Here is a 15,728-nt window from a genome sequence, read left to right on the forward strand (position 1 = left end):
GGCTTGCTTCTGGCCACCATAGAGGACTACATATTTTACAGAAAGGCTTATCATCGAAAGCCTGCTCCTATTTTCATTTTACAGCATGTCTTATAAAATCATTTATTTTAAGGTTACAAAACAATAAATTACATCATACTTCAAATAGTTTGTTTTCAAATGAAACACCTTACATTTTGTGCAAAGCACAAATGTAATTTCTCCCTTTATCTCTTGTGAACTGGATGTAGACTTGTTGTAAACAATACAGTTATAAAGCGGTCACCTTACCTTACCTGAGCCGGACAACCCCAGCCTTTGTTGTGTGATTGATGGCTTCTAATATCTTGTAGCTTTGTTTCCTAGGGGGGGGGCTGCTACAGTCCTACATTGTGCAGGGGAGGATTAAAGAAAGACAGTAAGAGCTCACTAACGAAATAAAAATAGTTCGTCGCTCCCAAATCGGCTCAACATCTGAGCACTTTAAAATACTTTTCTGTGTGTTTTATGACACTATTACTGAAAGGAAAGACAAAGCAACTGCCAAACAAACATGCGCGTGTGCGAGTGTCGTGGGCGGAGAGAAGCACTCTTACCTACCACACATCAATTGGATCATTTAAACCTGAGCAGCGCTGTAACTCCGCCCTGAACTTTCGTTGGGTTTGCTCTATTTGTCTTCACTTGTCGACGGTTCGACGCAGTTAGCGTCATTGTTTCCTTCTTCGAAAAGCTGGGATCCGCCCATTCGGACACTTACTAACAACAAATCAAACAGCCCCTCCTGAACGTCATGGAGCTAAGCATTGGGATTGGCCGTTGAAGTTTTGAACAAGCCTAACGGTTTCAGCGGGGAGGATTTCAGTTACCGTCCGGGAAATTCAGATTGTGGAGAGTTTACACATGAGCTGTAAAGGACATTTGGAATACATCCATTCTAGCACACGTTTTTTCACGTCAGTATGCGATTAATTTAGCTTTAAAGATAAGCGGAGCAACGAGCATCGGATTTCCATTTAAGAAACTCGGATATCAAAGGTAACTATAATTATTTTGTCTTCAAAAACACTGTTAGCGTTAGCTAGTTTAACTTTAATGCTAGCGGACTAACATCGTTAGCACTCTAAGGTCTGGATAAGGCTTGGCTGTTTTAATCATAAAGGATGTCTCTAAACCAGGTAAATTAACTTATTGTCACCCTGATTGTAGCCCTTTGAATATTTAGTACTGCGTGTTTCTTTTTTTATTTGAATAGTCGATGTTAGCTAAGCTAACATGTAGGCTAACCTGGGGATCACTAGCCGTTTCTGTGCATAACAATTTACGATAAGTTGTTGTCGACCACATACGATGATTATTTAATGGCTACTGGACAGCCCATACTAATCCGTTCGCGTAGAATATATCGCGGTAACTGCAAAAACATGTGAATGCAAAATGTATCTGGCAATGTTAGACCCAAATAAGACAAAGACGCGAACAAAAAACAAACGATAAATATGTGGACTGTAATAATTGATTTGCGCAAATTACTGCACCAAATGTGCAATTTGTCATAATTTTCAACGTGAGCTTTGTTGCTGTTTTGTAAATAAAGAATTGGCCTGTCAAAACTGTGATTTCACAACACATCTTTGGAACATTTAAAATATTAGTTTAAAAATTGCAGGCAATATTTTAGTCATTTGTTGTTAGTAGAAGATCTGTTAGATCTGATTGTTTGGAAACATAAGGTTGCCTGATTGTGTGAGTGATGTTAAAGATGGCAAGTTTGTCTTTGTCTCTGTTTACATGTGGAAAAAGTTGCCCTGAAATATAACACACACACACGGTCCCTATTTACAGTGTAGCTTTAATGTAATGTGCAATCTTTATGTAAAACAATAATAGAAGACATTGTCTCTTTGTCAATTTATATTTTGAGTTAATTGAGCTCATTTTACAGTTCAAAAATAAATTCAGTCAACAATTCCCTTAGCCGTCAGTGTTATGCGTTATGTGGTTGCAGTGTCACTTGTTGACTCTGCCTGCTTTAATGTAATTTTGTGAGTAGTTATTGATGCATCCTAAAGTTTAAGTAGCTTGTGTAGACAAGATATTTTAGCAAACTGTTCCAGGGACTTTAAAGTTGGTTGAAAATATATTGAAAGAAAAATAAAGATTGTGTGAACCAAACATGAACAACCAGTCTATGGAAGTGCTTTAATTATTACGTTTTTACTTGCTATCTCAAGTCTGTGTCAGCCTGTCCTAACAGTGTGATCTTCCCCACAGGCCGTCAACATGAACTCCGTACTATCATCTGTACGATCGCTCATGCAGATGTTCGATGGCAAAGCAAAGGAATTCATCAGTGACATTGATAATGTCGACATGGTTTGGCTTGAGGAGATCCAACAAGAAGCCAACCGGATGTTCTCAAGGTAAGCTTGAAGTAAAGCAATAAAAAAACACTTAAATATTGTTTGGGGTCCTTGCTTCTTTCTTGAGTTTTTCATCTGAATGAATATGTTATTTTGTGCTGTTTTTCTCTCTTTTGCTAATAAAGCTGTTTCTTTTTTTATTTCAGAGATTTTAATGCTGAACCAGAATTAATGCCTAAAACACCATCACAGAAAAAGAATAGTCGCAGGAAGCGGGTGTCTCTGGGGCGTCAGGAAGACAATCAAGCTAAGCGAAGGTTAGTTGCTTTCATTACTGGTTTTAGTTTTGGTTAAAATTCAAATTATTTCAATTCTGAGCAAATTTAAACATGTGCACATTGTTTTTAACACTATTTTAATGTACTTTTCATGTCAAGGTTTTCAAAGGGAAAGCGTAGTAATCTCCGTCGCTCCTCTGTTAAATCACTGAACTTCATTGCCGAAGAACAGGCCATTCCTGAAGCTTCAACCTCTGAAGCTAACACCACCGCACAGCCTAAACGCACCACCCGCAGAAACAAACAAACAAAGTCTGAGGTGGTCGAGGATGTGAGCCAGTCACCTCCTGGCAGCTGTAACACGGAGGAGGTGGAGAACAAGAAGCCAGAGCTGGTAGAGGATGAAGAGGTGGACAAAATTAACAAGTCAAACAATGCAGAAGTGGAGCCAGACAACACATGTAGCCTTGCTCTATCTCCACCTAAGATACCCTCACCTGAGCTTGTCGTCAGTATCTCTTCAGCTGACCGTCTGTCTGCTGAGCTCGCCAAAAAGCCGGAGCTTTCTCCTGGACGAACAGCTGCTAAGATCGCAATAGCTGGTGCAGCTCAAAGCTCACGGCGGAGCTCTGTGAGGTGCTCTCTTAAGCTACGTCACTCGCTGGCTGGTCTACGACACAGCATGACTCAGGAGTCTATTCGGCGCGCCTCACGCCGTTCCATGCTTAAGAACAGGGCTGCTCGCATGGAGAACTCCTCCTGTAACAGCAACGTTGATGGTGAGAAATGAGCTGTGTTTGGCTTACCTAAGATTTTTAAAAAAGTAGCAAATTACCACTTTGATTTGAGTCTGTTTTATTGTTAATGGCTATTTTTTTCTGTTTGTAGCTGACTCTAGCATGGAGGAAGATGATAGGGAGGCGTAAGTAATGCTTAAAATCCTTCTTTGCATGTATTTATAAGTATATAGATTTGTTATGGAGCTAGAAAAAAGTTTTTCTGTAAGTGTTTCTTACTTACATTGTTATTTTCACTGCTTCAGGATGTCAGAAGCTGCTCCTGCAGACACAGAGGACAATGCGACACCAGAGGAATCTCCAGAGGTATGCATTTATGTCTTCACGTATCAAAAGTGTGTGACTAAAATTGAAGTCATTGATTACTAATCAGCCGATGTTTTTGTTTTTCTTTGTGTATCAAACAAATGTACACACAGATGAAGCAGCGTGTGCATCCATCTGTTGGACGTGTGACTCGATCGGTGGCTGCAAACTCTCCCACACTGGCGCCTCCGTCATTGTACACAGCTGAGCTAACAGTGAGCACTCCCACCAGGAAAACGGGTATGAGTACTGTCCATTATATTTATTAGTTAATGTCTATATTAAGTTTTTTGTTGATAGTTCCAGTTTAATCAGTTTTGAACAAAATGTATTATGTGCTGAATATGTGTTTGTGTCTGTGTTTCAGTTGTCGGTGAAAAGCAACAGCTTTCCAAGGCAGGTCGTAGGTGAGTGTTCTTTATCTGTGTTTCCCCTTCATGACACATGTCTGCAATAAAATTAAAGGACAAATAAACATGTTGAGACTGAAAAAACTCTATTTCTGTATCTGTAGGTCACGCCTGAGTACCAAACGCAAAGCACCAGATACTGTAGAAGAAAGTCCCACAAAGAGGTTCTCTCCTCCAAAGAAAAGTCAAAGTGTAAGATGCAAAAATATTGCTGACTATTAAGGTCTAGAATGCAATAAAGGCATATTTACATGTATAAAAAGTAATGAACGGACTTCTTAATCAAATATTAATGTTTGAAACTTCTTCTCCTTTGTTATGAATAAACAGGCAATTAGACCCAACATGAGGTCTTTCCTCCAGACTGTACAGAAGAACCAGATGCTCATGATGACTCCAAACTCCCTCGGCCGGACTGGTGTTATCAAATCCTTCATCAAACACACCACTCCTCTGAAGGCCGATTATAAGGTATGTTAAACACTTAACTCGGTGCATAGCAACGACATTATGCAGCCCGACTGCGGTGAGGGAGAGCAGTGTTCTATAATAGATCTAAACAGAGGAAGAGTAACATAAAGAAAGGATCGTATTTTCTTTTTAACTGATTCTGATCAGCTGAGGACTTCTGTACTTTTACTGCAATCCATGCACTGTTTATATTACGTGGACATAGCCTCTGGTTTCAAATTGGAAGCCAATGCAGAAGTGCCACAGAGTTGCATTCGAGGGTGACTTCACCGGTCCACTTAGCAGGGTATTCTTTATTCTTTAGGGCGTGGCTCTTTGACATGTCGCCACCAAAGCGACCTGTCAATCAGGATAAAGAACTAACAACAATGTGTCACAACCCTGTCGCCCAATATGGTCACTTCTAGTTCGAAAAAACAGAACAGACTAATTGAGGTGTCGCAGTGAATTGAAAGTAATTAATAATGTATCTGTGAGAATTACTGCTCATCAGATATCTTGTGTGCATCCCTGGAACCAGCATCTTTTTTTAGATGAAATGACACTGACACAAATCCACAAACGAAAATGTCTAAATTGAATTTAACAACTAAACACTGGCTTTGGATCTTTTTTCCCCCTCCCCTCCCCAGTTGAGCTTTGGTACTGTGGTAAGTGTAATGTTGAAGCGCCTTGTGGTGTTTGTGGGCATTTGGTGGCGTCTAATATCCCGCCGTGCACTGTGATTTAATGTCTCCTCATTTCCCACATACCTTACATATGCCCCTTTCACACAGTAACATTTAGATGTTGATGATTAGGTAATGGTTCGATTGCAGCTCTGACAGCTTGATGGCTTTAGGAAAAAATACCTTTTAAATTTTTTTCTCTACTAGGAACAGAAGCTGCAACTTCCCCAAGTAAATCACTCAAAAAGGAATGAACCAGACTCAGGGCTATTTTTTTTTTTAACATGTAACTGATAATTGATCATGATGATTGAGCCCTGCCATTCTGCAGGCTGCATTAGTGAAAGGGGCGCCTGTATTACTGCACTTGTTAAATGTGGTGTCTCTCATCCCACGGGTCACTAATGCTTATTGTTTGCAGTCTTTTAATACGACTATCCTTAAAACGGCTTGAGCTGGCTTTGATAACCTCACTGTTTGTTTACTTTGTAACACAATTCAATCAGTGGTAGAAATTGAAGTAGAAATCCATCTTAACCAGAAACCATGTCACTTTTTAGCCTGTTCATATAAGTAGTCACTTTGTGTCAGTGTAAAATGCTACTAAATGCTGATTGTCTGGCCCATTGCCGATGAAAAGCCGGGTGTCAGTCAGTCAGCGGGTGTCGGTAGGTTTTTTGACCAGTGGGAAAGGGGCTTTATATTACCAGCTAACCCGCTTGGACACTAGTCGTGATGGACAGGCCCTTGTCTCTGTTTTTCTGCTTTGTAATGGATAAACCATACATGTGACAGAAGCCACTTTTGTGGGCTGAGGAGGCTTGTTTAAAGACATACAAGTGTTATCTTATTTATCTTTCTTAGGTGTAGGCATGAAAGCAGGTTGTAAGATTGTTTTAACGTTTTGGTATCTAGCAGTGACTTGAAATTATAGTTGTAGAGTAGTTTGGAGACCAAAGGTCATAGGTCAGTGTACAAGAAAAACTCTGCACATGAGCACAAGCTTGGTGGAAATTACAAAAAAACCAGGGTGGATTTTGCTTCATCCGTCTGCTGCAATGACATGGTGATCTGTTTGCACGTGAATGCACCCCACCTGCTACTTTAATTCTTTTCACATTGTCAACCTATTACAGTTTTTTTTGTTTTTTTTACAATGCACTAGCCCCTTATACACTGCCAGTTCATGGTGGGATTGTCACACATCCGTTACATTTCGTCTTTGTAAAATGCACGGAGGCGGAATAGTGGGGCGAAGTCGTTCTGCCTCTGAGCCGGCATCGGAGGTAGTAACAGAGGCATAAAAACGTCTGTGTAAACAGCGGAGCCAGCAGGGTGGAACAGTGCCGTGTGTGTGTATTTGAAGCACGCACTGTTTGTTTACACCTCGCACACCTTTTTTCTTCCACAATACAAGAATGCTATGTAAAACACACACTAGGGCAGCTTTACACTGGTGTTGCTAGGTCCAATGTAGAATGGCAAAGGCTGTGTGTCGGTGGAGCTTCGTTAAGGCGCTGAGACAGAACTGCAGTGTAAAAAGGGCTACTGATTTCTGACTACTTAATTGTTTAATCATCTAATTTTTTTTCTCAGACCAAAGAGCGCCACAAGCTGGAAGCACTTAAGAAGAAGCAGGAGCAAGAGGAGGAAAGAATGAAGAAAATGGAGGAGGAGAAGAAAAGGAAACAGGACGAACTCAAAAGGTTAACATTACACCTCCTTTATTAAACTCTGAATGGACAGTTTCATCGTTTCTCCTTGTCTTAATCGTTAAAATTTGTGTTCCAGGAAGAGGGATGAGAGGCTGAGACGTGTGTTTGAGGCTAAAGTAAAAGAAGAACAGAGGGAGGAAGAAAAGAAAAAGAAGATTGAGCAAAAAATGGCTCAGATTGATGAGAAAAATGACAAGGTAAGCATCAAATCTGGCGTCTCTGAATCTGTATGTTCACAAACAGGTTCAAGCCCTTTGTTTTATTCTTGATGTTATTTTGTTTTTTAAGCAGCGTCTGGCGGAGGAGAAAGCCAAGAAGAAGGTGGCCATTAAACGTCAGGAGGAGATGGAGCAGAAGAAGAAGTTGGAAGAGGAGGCTAGAAAGAAGAAGCTTCAGCAAGCAGTGAGACGATGCTCTTTAATTAGTAATGTTGTCATTACTGTAGCCAGGCTTAAGGTGCATCACATACTGAATATCTATAGGTGCCAAACAGTTTTGGGGACACCTGAAATCTATTCACCCCCAGCCTGTATCTGCGACAGACCTTTATACGTCTGTGTTAACGGCGCCCTGGCTTTTATTTGAGTAATATTGTGACATTATTATCTTTGCTGATCAGGCTTCTATTTTGTTGTGTGTCTTCTTTTATAACTTAAGGAGGAGGAGAAGCGGCAGCTGGAGTTACTGGCAAAGAAGAAGGCAGAGGAGGAACTGCAAGCTCGTAAGCTGGCTGAAGCTCGCAGAGCGCTGGAGCTGAAGAGAGAGCAAGAGAGAGAGCTGGAGAGAGAACGACTAGTTGCTGCGGAAAGGTCAGTTATAGCCAACGTTTAAAACCAAGTAGCCTAATCATATTTTGAACATGGCCACAGTACATTTAACTGAAATATGCATTGATGAAGACAGTTGGAAAAAGCTTGTTTCTGACTTGATGTCTGTCTCTCAGGGAGCGAGTGGAAAAAGAAAAGGCTGTGCTTCGGGAAGTGGAGAGAGCAGCAAGAGAGAAAGAGAGGAGAGAACTGGAGGAGAAGAGGAAGGCGCTGGAGGAAAAAAGAAAACTGGTAAGAAATGTGGATCAGAAGGTTACACATACCTGAACAGTGATCGCAAGAAGTTGATGAGCATAAGACACATGTCACTTTAGTAATGTTGGTTGTAGAATATTGTTGTATATGTGTTCAATTGTCAGACCTGCACAAATTACCTTAACTGTTGCTTGTACAATAGCTAGAATCCAATTGCTTCATAATGGATAAGTGCTGAGTTGATCCAAATTTCATATACCCTAAAAGTCGGCAATTGCAATCATCAGTGAAAGTACCTGGAGACGACTCACATTTTGGGATATTACTGTAAACCCAATGTCCATGTTGACCTCCGCAACCCAACTCTCTCTGTTGTCTGGTTGTTCGTGTGCTTTTAGGAAGAGCAGCAGAGGAAAGCAGCAGAAGAGAAGGCTGCTAAAGAGAGAGAAGCTGCTAAGCAGAGAGAAGCTGCTGCTAAAAAGGCTGCTGAGGCACAGGTAAACCAGCAGGGGGAAATGACACTTTGTTTACATACACATGCGTAGTTTTACATAAGCAAAGGTTGACATTATTCTCCATTAAAGATCATCAAGCCACGCAACCAGATGGGGTTTTTGTTTATTAAGCTTTATAATTGACACTGTGCTCTTGAAAAATGTTTGAATTAGTCCCCTCGCTGTGGATTAAGTTATTTAGGTGAATTGGCTCTTTTAAGTGCATAATGTAGCATTTTTTAAATCTAAATGTCCCCTTTCCCTCTTTGTCCTCCTCTGTTATGAAGGCTGCCCTGAATGTCACTGTGGATATCGAGGTAAGAATCAGAGCAGTCAAAATGTTGTTGTTTATTTTATTTTTTACTTTTGGTAGTTTAATAGTTGAATAACCTTTAAATGTAAACATAAATGTCATTTCACATGCAGTTTCCTAAGCAGTATTGACAGTTGTCTTTACCTCTCGTTGTCTTTGCAGCGCTCTGTGATGAGCACTCCTGTAGGAAAAGCTGGTGGCCTTAATGTGACAGTGGATATTGAGGTAAAATTTTAATAGTCCATTTTTGACGCATGTATGTTATCTACTTCAATCTTAAAAACATTCTAGAAAAATCATCAGACTGAAGCCTCATTAAGTTTTTTTCCCCTCCTGCAGCAATCACCACAGTCCTACGCTCTCACTCCAAAAGGGGGCAACAAACCTTTTATGTCCAAAAGTGCAGAAGATTATGGGATGGACCAAAACAGTGACGACTCTACTGATGACGAGTCTGCTCCAAAGAAACCTATTCCATCCTGGGCAGAAGGTAGACATGAGTTACTAGAAATATAATTTAGTAACATGAAGTTGTCTTTTCGCTGTGCTTGCACTACTGTAGTGTTTATGAGTCAAATTCAGTTTAATGTGTTACTACATAAGGTTGAAAATGACTCCTCTGTAATTTAATTTAAGCACGAGTATGTCCAGATTTTTATTTCTCCACAGTGGAAAAAGGTGTAAGGCAGGAATGAAACATTTTGCTTATCTCTCAGTGTAAGCTGCCTTTGTAAGAATGTCAGGCAAACTCATGTTAGCCTTTATACTGAAAGCCAGTTTCATCTTGCAATTAACTGGGGAGAAATACTACCTAGTGAGGATGATATTGCTAGCTGATAAAATCGGCAAACAGCAGTTTTAAACAACAAACAAGAAGCTTTTATCTGCCTGGTTCTGAAATCAAGGACCTAGTGTTTTGAAAATTATTAAGAACTGACTGTTAAATCTGCCAGTTGTCGATTACATTATTTACTGTGCAGAACAGAAAGCCCGACAGGCTTTAATATAGTAACTAAATGAAAATGATCCGATCAGGCATCAGCATCTCAGTATATCGGTCTCATGTTGTAAAGTCTTAAATGAAAACATAACATTTAAATAATTTTTCCTTCTAGGTCAAAACCTGCAGCAGATTATTATGAAGCAGTACTTCAACCCTCCTGATTTGGACTCTTTCTTCGGAACTATTGAACCACCAAAACTGGAAAACATCTTTTACAAGAGCAAGCCACGATACTTTAAGCGTACCAGCTCTGCTGTGTGGCACTCACCTCCAGTTGGAACCAAGTAATGTCTGTACACTGATAGAGATATACATTGCTGTACAAATTTTTATGTTTGGTTTTAAAATCTGTGCTGAATAAAGTTCCCACTTTTTTCCCCTCTGGTTTTTTAAATGTTTAGTCTGTGTTTAGGTCTTAGGCTTTTTAGAAATGTTACTTGTATGTAAATGGGTTTTAGTGATACGCAAGCAAAGAAATTGATGCTTCATTTTTGTACTTGTACTTGAAAATGGGTGTGTATTATAACCCAGTGGGATGAAAAGTCTTTGCTTTGTATAATGTATGTACTGACTGTAAATGATAGAATTCCCATGTTTCCCATGGGATTTATTAAAGTGGTTGAATATGCCAAAATATTGTGTAGTTTTCAGCTTAGTTTTGCCTGATTACACCTCTGCTCAAGTTTGGTGTAATTATGGGGATTAAGTCACTGCACTCCATGCACTGATAACAAAAAAAGTATAACTTGTCCCAGCCAATGACTGTATGTATAGACAAGGTCCCAGCCATCAGGTGGGAACTCGATGGAACCAAAAGCATTGCTGATATGTCATTTTTTTCAGTCCCATTTAAATCCTCAACACCTAACAACATTTCTAATTTCATTTACCCTTGTGTTTTTTGAGATGCCATAGCAGGAAATGTCTCACACCAAAAAACTGGAACAAAAGTAAGTTTATAATTGTAAAGTTAAAGCCCCTTTCACTCTTGATGAGCTATGATGTCAGTATAATAAAGTACACGCGCTCACCACTGAAAGCTTCTGACGTCCAGCGTGCACATGACCATTTAATAGTAATGATTATTATGAAACCATCCCGCCACTTTAACAGTCAACGTTATTTTCGGAGGCAGTGACCTAACGTGTCACATCGCTTCCAGGTAAGGATCGGTACTCGGGCGGTGGCAGTAGCAAGAGACGCACCGCGTCTGAAGTTAGTTTTATGTTGGATATTCGACAGACATTCACTCGGGAGCCAGCGACGCTTTCTCACTGCTTCCCCCAGAGTTGGTAGAGGGAGGACAGTTACCTGAATTCCGAGCCATCGCACTTAAGAGGCAAAGCCTGACTTGGGAACTATCAATAAATTACTGTTAAATGGACACAAAACTGATGTTTTTTATAATACATCCATGATGTGCCCTTATAAAAAATCCTGATTAAATGGTACAACTAAACTGGCTTCATGTTACCCTCTCATTTAAAATGGTTAAGTGTTATTCATTTATTTCACATTTGTTTTTTTTATGAAGAATAAGGGCTTTTTTGCGAATAGTGTCAATGTCATGTAATCTAGTGTCCTTAAATCAATGTCAAATGTCAATATTCACTTGTACAAAAAAGACACACCTCATTATATTGGATTATATTGCTGCTAATATTTTATTATGACATTTTTAATGAAAATGGAAATGTTGTGTTGCTTCCATGTCACGTGACCCAGTGTCCTGTCAGATGTTAATGCTCACTTGTACAAATAAGACACACCTCATTAAATTTTAATTTAAATAAAAAAACATAAATTTTTCCATAAAGTATTAATATAAAAAAATTGCAGCAATAGAATCTAATATAATGATGCATGTCCCATTTGTCCAGAGCTGTAAATCATAATTTTTACAGCATCAAATAACTACTTAAAAATAAACTTGTCAGAAAAATGAACACTTGGACATAATCAGCATGATAATAACAAACTATAATTACAGAAACCATGTTTGAGAAAAATTAATGTGGCATGTATTTTGATTTTATGGTTTGACTCATGTCCCATCTGTTAACATGCAGGAGGCGGGCTTTATGACCTATACTGCAGCCAGTCAGCAGGGGTCGCTCGAAATGTTTTGGCTTCACTTTTAGGGAGCTGTCATGTGTTCCATCTTTTTATACAGTCTATGCATGTGACTCAGAAGTCCTCAAATCAATCTCAGATAGATAGTAATGTAAAAATTGGGCAACATGTACCCATGTAGTTGTATTTTTTAATCCTAATTTTTATATGGGCAAGTCATAGACCCTTATAAAAAACGTCAGTTAAGTCCATTGAATTTTATGACGGTCCCTAAGCCAGGCTCTGCCTGATAAGCGCGAGGGCTTGGAGTTCAGATAACCGTCCTGGGCTAAGCAGAGTGAGAAAGCGTCGCTGGCTCCCGAGTAATTATCTGTCGAATATCCAACTTAAAACTAACTTCACTGCTGTAAGTGACGCTGGCAGTCTTCTATCGAATTGATGAACAATTGTTTTTAGAGGAAAGTCCTCGGTCAAAAAACAAGGTAGGCTTACTAAACAGCTTTCTACGTCTTCTCCTAGCTACCTTGTAAATTGTCACCTGCTACTGTCTTAGTGCCTGTGATGAAGTGATGGAGATTTGATCTCTGCCGGTGCCTAGCAACATAAGGGCTCTTGTGAAATGTAACGTTTACATGTTAGCTAGTTAGTTAGTTAATGCTAACGGTAGCTATCATCACACGTTTCTTAAATCAGACGGTAACAACTCCAGATAAGGCTTATTTTCCCTTTAAGTAAATGTTCAGCCACAATGCTAGCATGCCAGCCCACCTCGACGTAACGTTTCTTTTCACACGCAGGTAAACTGTGTCTTTGCAGTCATGGCTATAGTAATGTCAGTGTTAAAACACAACTTAGTTTATTTAACTATAATGATGGCTGTGTATTTAAACGTGTATTAGTAGTAAGCAAGAAAATGGACGACAAAGTTTAAAGTATTTAATTTGGTGGCAGTGGTTAATTTGATTACAGTTACAGTTTGTTATTGTGGCATGAAGGTCATTTGTCTGGATCCATATGAATGCAGTTATGTGCTTAGAGTGACACTACGCCTGGCAGCAGTGGTGAAAGAAGTATTATAATCTTTACTTGAGTAGACGTAGCATTACCACACTGTAAGAATACTTTGTATAAGTGTAAGCCCTACATCCAAGCTTTTACTCAAATAAAGTAAGTCAAATATTGTGCAATATAAAAAAAGAAATCAAAAACCTGAGTTAATGTGGGGTAAATATTACACATCCTAATTGTTCTGTTTGCTTTAAAGCGCTGTCCTTAAAATCCTTGCATTTCGTGAAACAGAAGTCACAGACACAAATCTGTATTAGCTCAATTCAACCTTTCCTTGTTATGCCTGCAAAACGTGCCTATCCACTGTTATTCTGCCTTATATTTTACCTGCAAAACAGTGTCATTTAAATTAGTTAATTCTTTGTTTTAATGAATACAGAAATGACTTCTCAAATCCGACAAAACTTCCACCAGGACTGCGAGGCTGCCATAAACAGACAGATAAACCTGGAGCTCTATGCGTCTTATGTTTATCTCTCTATGGTAAGAAAATGGAACGTGCGTCTTTTCTTCAAATGGTCGTAGCTCAGTACTATTTGACATAAAAATCTTTATTTTTGTTTTAGGCATACTATTTTGATAGGGAGGACAAATCTCTACCACATTTCTCAAAGTTCTTTCAAGCACAGTCTAAAGAGGAGCGCGAGCATGCAGAGAAGCTGATGAGTCTGCAGAACAAGCGAGGAGGCAGAATTTTTCTGCAGGACATCAAAGTATGTAATGATGCTTTTTCTACTCAAGTAACACTTTCAGTCGTTTACTGTGCCTATGTTGATTCACAAACTAGACAGAAGTTATTTTGGTGAACCTATTTAGTTTAGCCAGTTGGCGTGCAAGTGCCATTTTATGAAGCAGTCATTAATACACGTGTTGGTTATTTTTGTAAAATCAGTATAACATATGTATTATATTTCCATGAATCATTAATGCCCATCTTAGAAACCTGATCGAGATGAGTGGGGCAGCGGCCTGGAGGCTCTGGAGTGTGCCTTGCAGCTTGAGAAAAGTGTAAACCAATCCCTGCTGGACCTGCAGAAAATGGCAACTGAACACAATGATCCTCATGTAAGCAGCAGACGAAGGGCCAGTACATAGAGCATCTGCCTGATTCTTCTTCATGATCATGAGACGATCCGCTGACATCGTAACTGAATGACTGTTTTTATTTGCATTTACTGTATCTTGAAATTTCATTCAAATTATGCGTTATCAATTTATGCTTGTAAAAGAAGAAAAACAAATGGCTACTAGAAAACTCTACAAGCTATGGAGAAAAATGGCAGCTTAAGATCAGAAACTCTTCATTGCAATGAAGCCTTGGCTGAGCCACAGAGTCTGTGTGCATTTGTCATAAGAGACTAATTATTTCTTCATTCTCTCTTTTTTTATCTGCAGTTGTGTGACTTCATAGAATCACATTTTCTGGATGAGCAGGTCAAATCTATCAAACAGCTCGCTGACTGGATATCCAACCTGCGCTGCATGGGAGCCCCTCAGAGCGGCATGGCTGAGTACCTCTTTGACAAACACACTGTGGCTGAAGAGGGCAGTTAAACTAAGCTGTGATGCTGATGATCATCCTGGTCTCTGCTGCATGTCAGCTTGTCTCTGTCCCTGACATGTACTGCTTATAATACAGATAACACTGCTTAATATGTGTTTGCTAGCTGTCATATAACTGCAGCAGTTGCAATAGACATAGATATCTCTTTACACCAACTTCACTTTACATTCCCGATTACAATCAGGGGGATTTTTTGTAGAATTAAAGACTGAACTTTAATTAATGCCGTATATGTGTTTATATAACTTGATATTAACTGTTTCAGTGTATTAAAAGTAGTCAAAATACTTCTCTATGAGCAATAAGTGACATGGAAACATGCACAATGACATGGAAAGTAATGATTCAGTTTTTAAAGTCTTTATATAGTGTGGTTATTTAAAAAAATATTTTAAAATTATAAAACATTATACTTTGTATCAAACTTTCCCAATGTTCCTGTTACTGTAGTTTTTTTTGTATCTTTATTTTCAAGATATAAATTAAAAAATATATAATCAAAAAATATGTCTCAATACTGTCAAAACCTTTTTGTTTTGGTAGTGGGATACTAATATGGTATGATTCAATACTGTACTGTCTTTAGATAAGCAAATGTAGCCTACATGGTGTGAAAGCCATCAGTTTTCATACCATGAGAGGATTTACCCCTGCAACCCTCACTATGAGTCTCATGATACTGCATTCCACATCTTTAGGATATAATCAACATTTGTCTCCTTGTTTATAATTTTCAAAATGTGTCTTTGTTTTAGGCTTAAATTATTTGATACCTCATTTTGATATACAATACTTACATTTAAACTTTGCAACAAATTTGTACTAATTAGGGATGCACAATATTGGATTTTTTGCTGATATCCGATATGCCAATATTTTACAACTCATTTAGCCGATTACCGATACCGATACCAATATTTTTTTCCCGCACACCTAATTGCAGAGATCACCAACTCTCTATTGGAAGCGTACAGTGTAATGATGATACTCTTATCACATATGTTACAACGGTCAGGGTGACGGGTCTTGAGATGGTTAATCAAGTTTGTAGTGTTGAAAGACTTTGCCTTGGCTCCTCCTCGCATCACCGAAGATGAGCAGTCATTGCAAATAGCAGTTTTGCTGTCTATTTATTTGCCGGACATTTTGGCTTCTAACTCTCTCATGCTGCAGGTAGACACACGTGACGTCATCACGCTGCGCC

General features: G+C 39.1%; 2 protein-coding genes across 5 annotated transcripts; both read left to right on the plus strand.

Annotated features, from left to right (window-relative positions):
• The first annotated feature begins 872 nt into the window (after positions 1-872).
• On the plus strand, positions 873-10,431 carry incenp (inner centromere protein). Of its 4 annotated transcripts, none has more exons than XM_069686505.1 (21): positions 873-1,017; positions 2,254-2,402; positions 2,549-2,659; positions 2,780-3,399; positions 3,509-3,542; positions 3,663-3,723; positions 3,837-3,963; positions 4,091-4,130; positions 4,238-4,325; positions 4,464-4,604; positions 5,237-5,254; positions 6,869-6,978; positions 7,064-7,184; positions 7,276-7,389; positions 7,645-7,796; positions 7,931-8,045; positions 8,408-8,506; positions 8,791-8,820; positions 8,979-9,041; positions 9,156-9,306; positions 9,932-10,431. In XM_069686505.1, the coding sequence occupies exons 2-21, from the start codon at positions 2,263-2,265 to the stop codon at positions 10,105-10,107; spliced, it is 2,511 nt and encodes an 836-aa protein (XP_069542606.1). In that variant the 5' UTR covers positions 873-1,017; positions 2,254-2,262; the 3' UTR covers positions 10,108-10,431. The 4 variants fall into 4 exon arrangements, with proteins under 4 accessions (XP_069542606.1, XP_069542608.1, XP_069542609.1 ...); XM_069686507.1 differs by having other exon boundaries at positions 7,279-7,389; XM_069686508.1 differs by lacking the exon at positions 5,237-5,254.
• Positions 10,432-12,308: 1,877 nt separating this feature from the next.
• On the plus strand, positions 12,309-14,959 carry fth1b (ferritin, heavy polypeptide 1b). Its single transcript, XM_069686272.1, has 5 exons — positions 12,309-12,374; positions 13,340-13,443; positions 13,527-13,673; positions 13,900-14,025; positions 14,356-14,959. The coding sequence occupies exons 2-5, from the start codon at positions 13,342-13,344 to the stop codon at positions 14,512-14,514; spliced, it is 534 nt and encodes a 177-aa protein (XP_069542373.1). The 5' UTR covers positions 12,309-12,374; positions 13,340-13,341; the 3' UTR covers positions 14,515-14,959.
• The last annotated feature ends 769 nt before the right edge of the window (positions 14,960-15,728 follow it).

The sequence above is a fragment of the Semicossyphus pulcher genome, unplaced genomic scaffold, assembly GCF_022749685.1.
Source record: "Semicossyphus pulcher isolate SPU_LCO1_2020_fin unplaced genomic scaffold, fSemPul1.0.p SCAF_8, whole genome shotgun sequence".
Classification (NCBI taxonomy): domain Eukaryota; kingdom Metazoa; phylum Chordata; class Actinopteri; order Labriformes; family Labridae; genus Semicossyphus; species Semicossyphus pulcher.

Bases quoted from the DNA above. Each gene is read 5' to 3' on its own strand.
- fth1b (XM_069686272.1), top strand. From the start codon at position 13,342: ATGACTTCTCAAATCCGACAAAACTTCCACCAGGACTGCGAGGCTGCC. The intron at 13,444-13,526 runs GTAAGAAAATGG...TTTTTGTTTTAG, and splicing joins CTTATGTTTATCTCTCTATG to GCATACTATTTTGATAGGGA. The intron at 13,674-13,899 runs GTATGTAATGAT...TGCCCATCTTAG, and splicing joins TTTTTCTGCAGGACATCAAA to AAACCTGATCGAGATGAGTG.
- incenp (XM_069686505.1), top strand. From the start codon at position 2,263: ATGAACTCCGTACTATCATCTGTACGATCGCTCATGCAGATGTTCGAT. The intron at 3,543-3,662 runs GTAAGTAATGCT...TCACTGCTTCAG, and splicing joins GAGGAAGATGATAGGGAGGC to GATGTCAGAAGCTGCTCCTG. The intron at 7,797-7,930 runs GTCAGTTATAGC...TCTGTCTCTCAG, and splicing joins CGACTAGTTGCTGCGGAAAG to GGAGCGAGTGGAAAAAGAAA.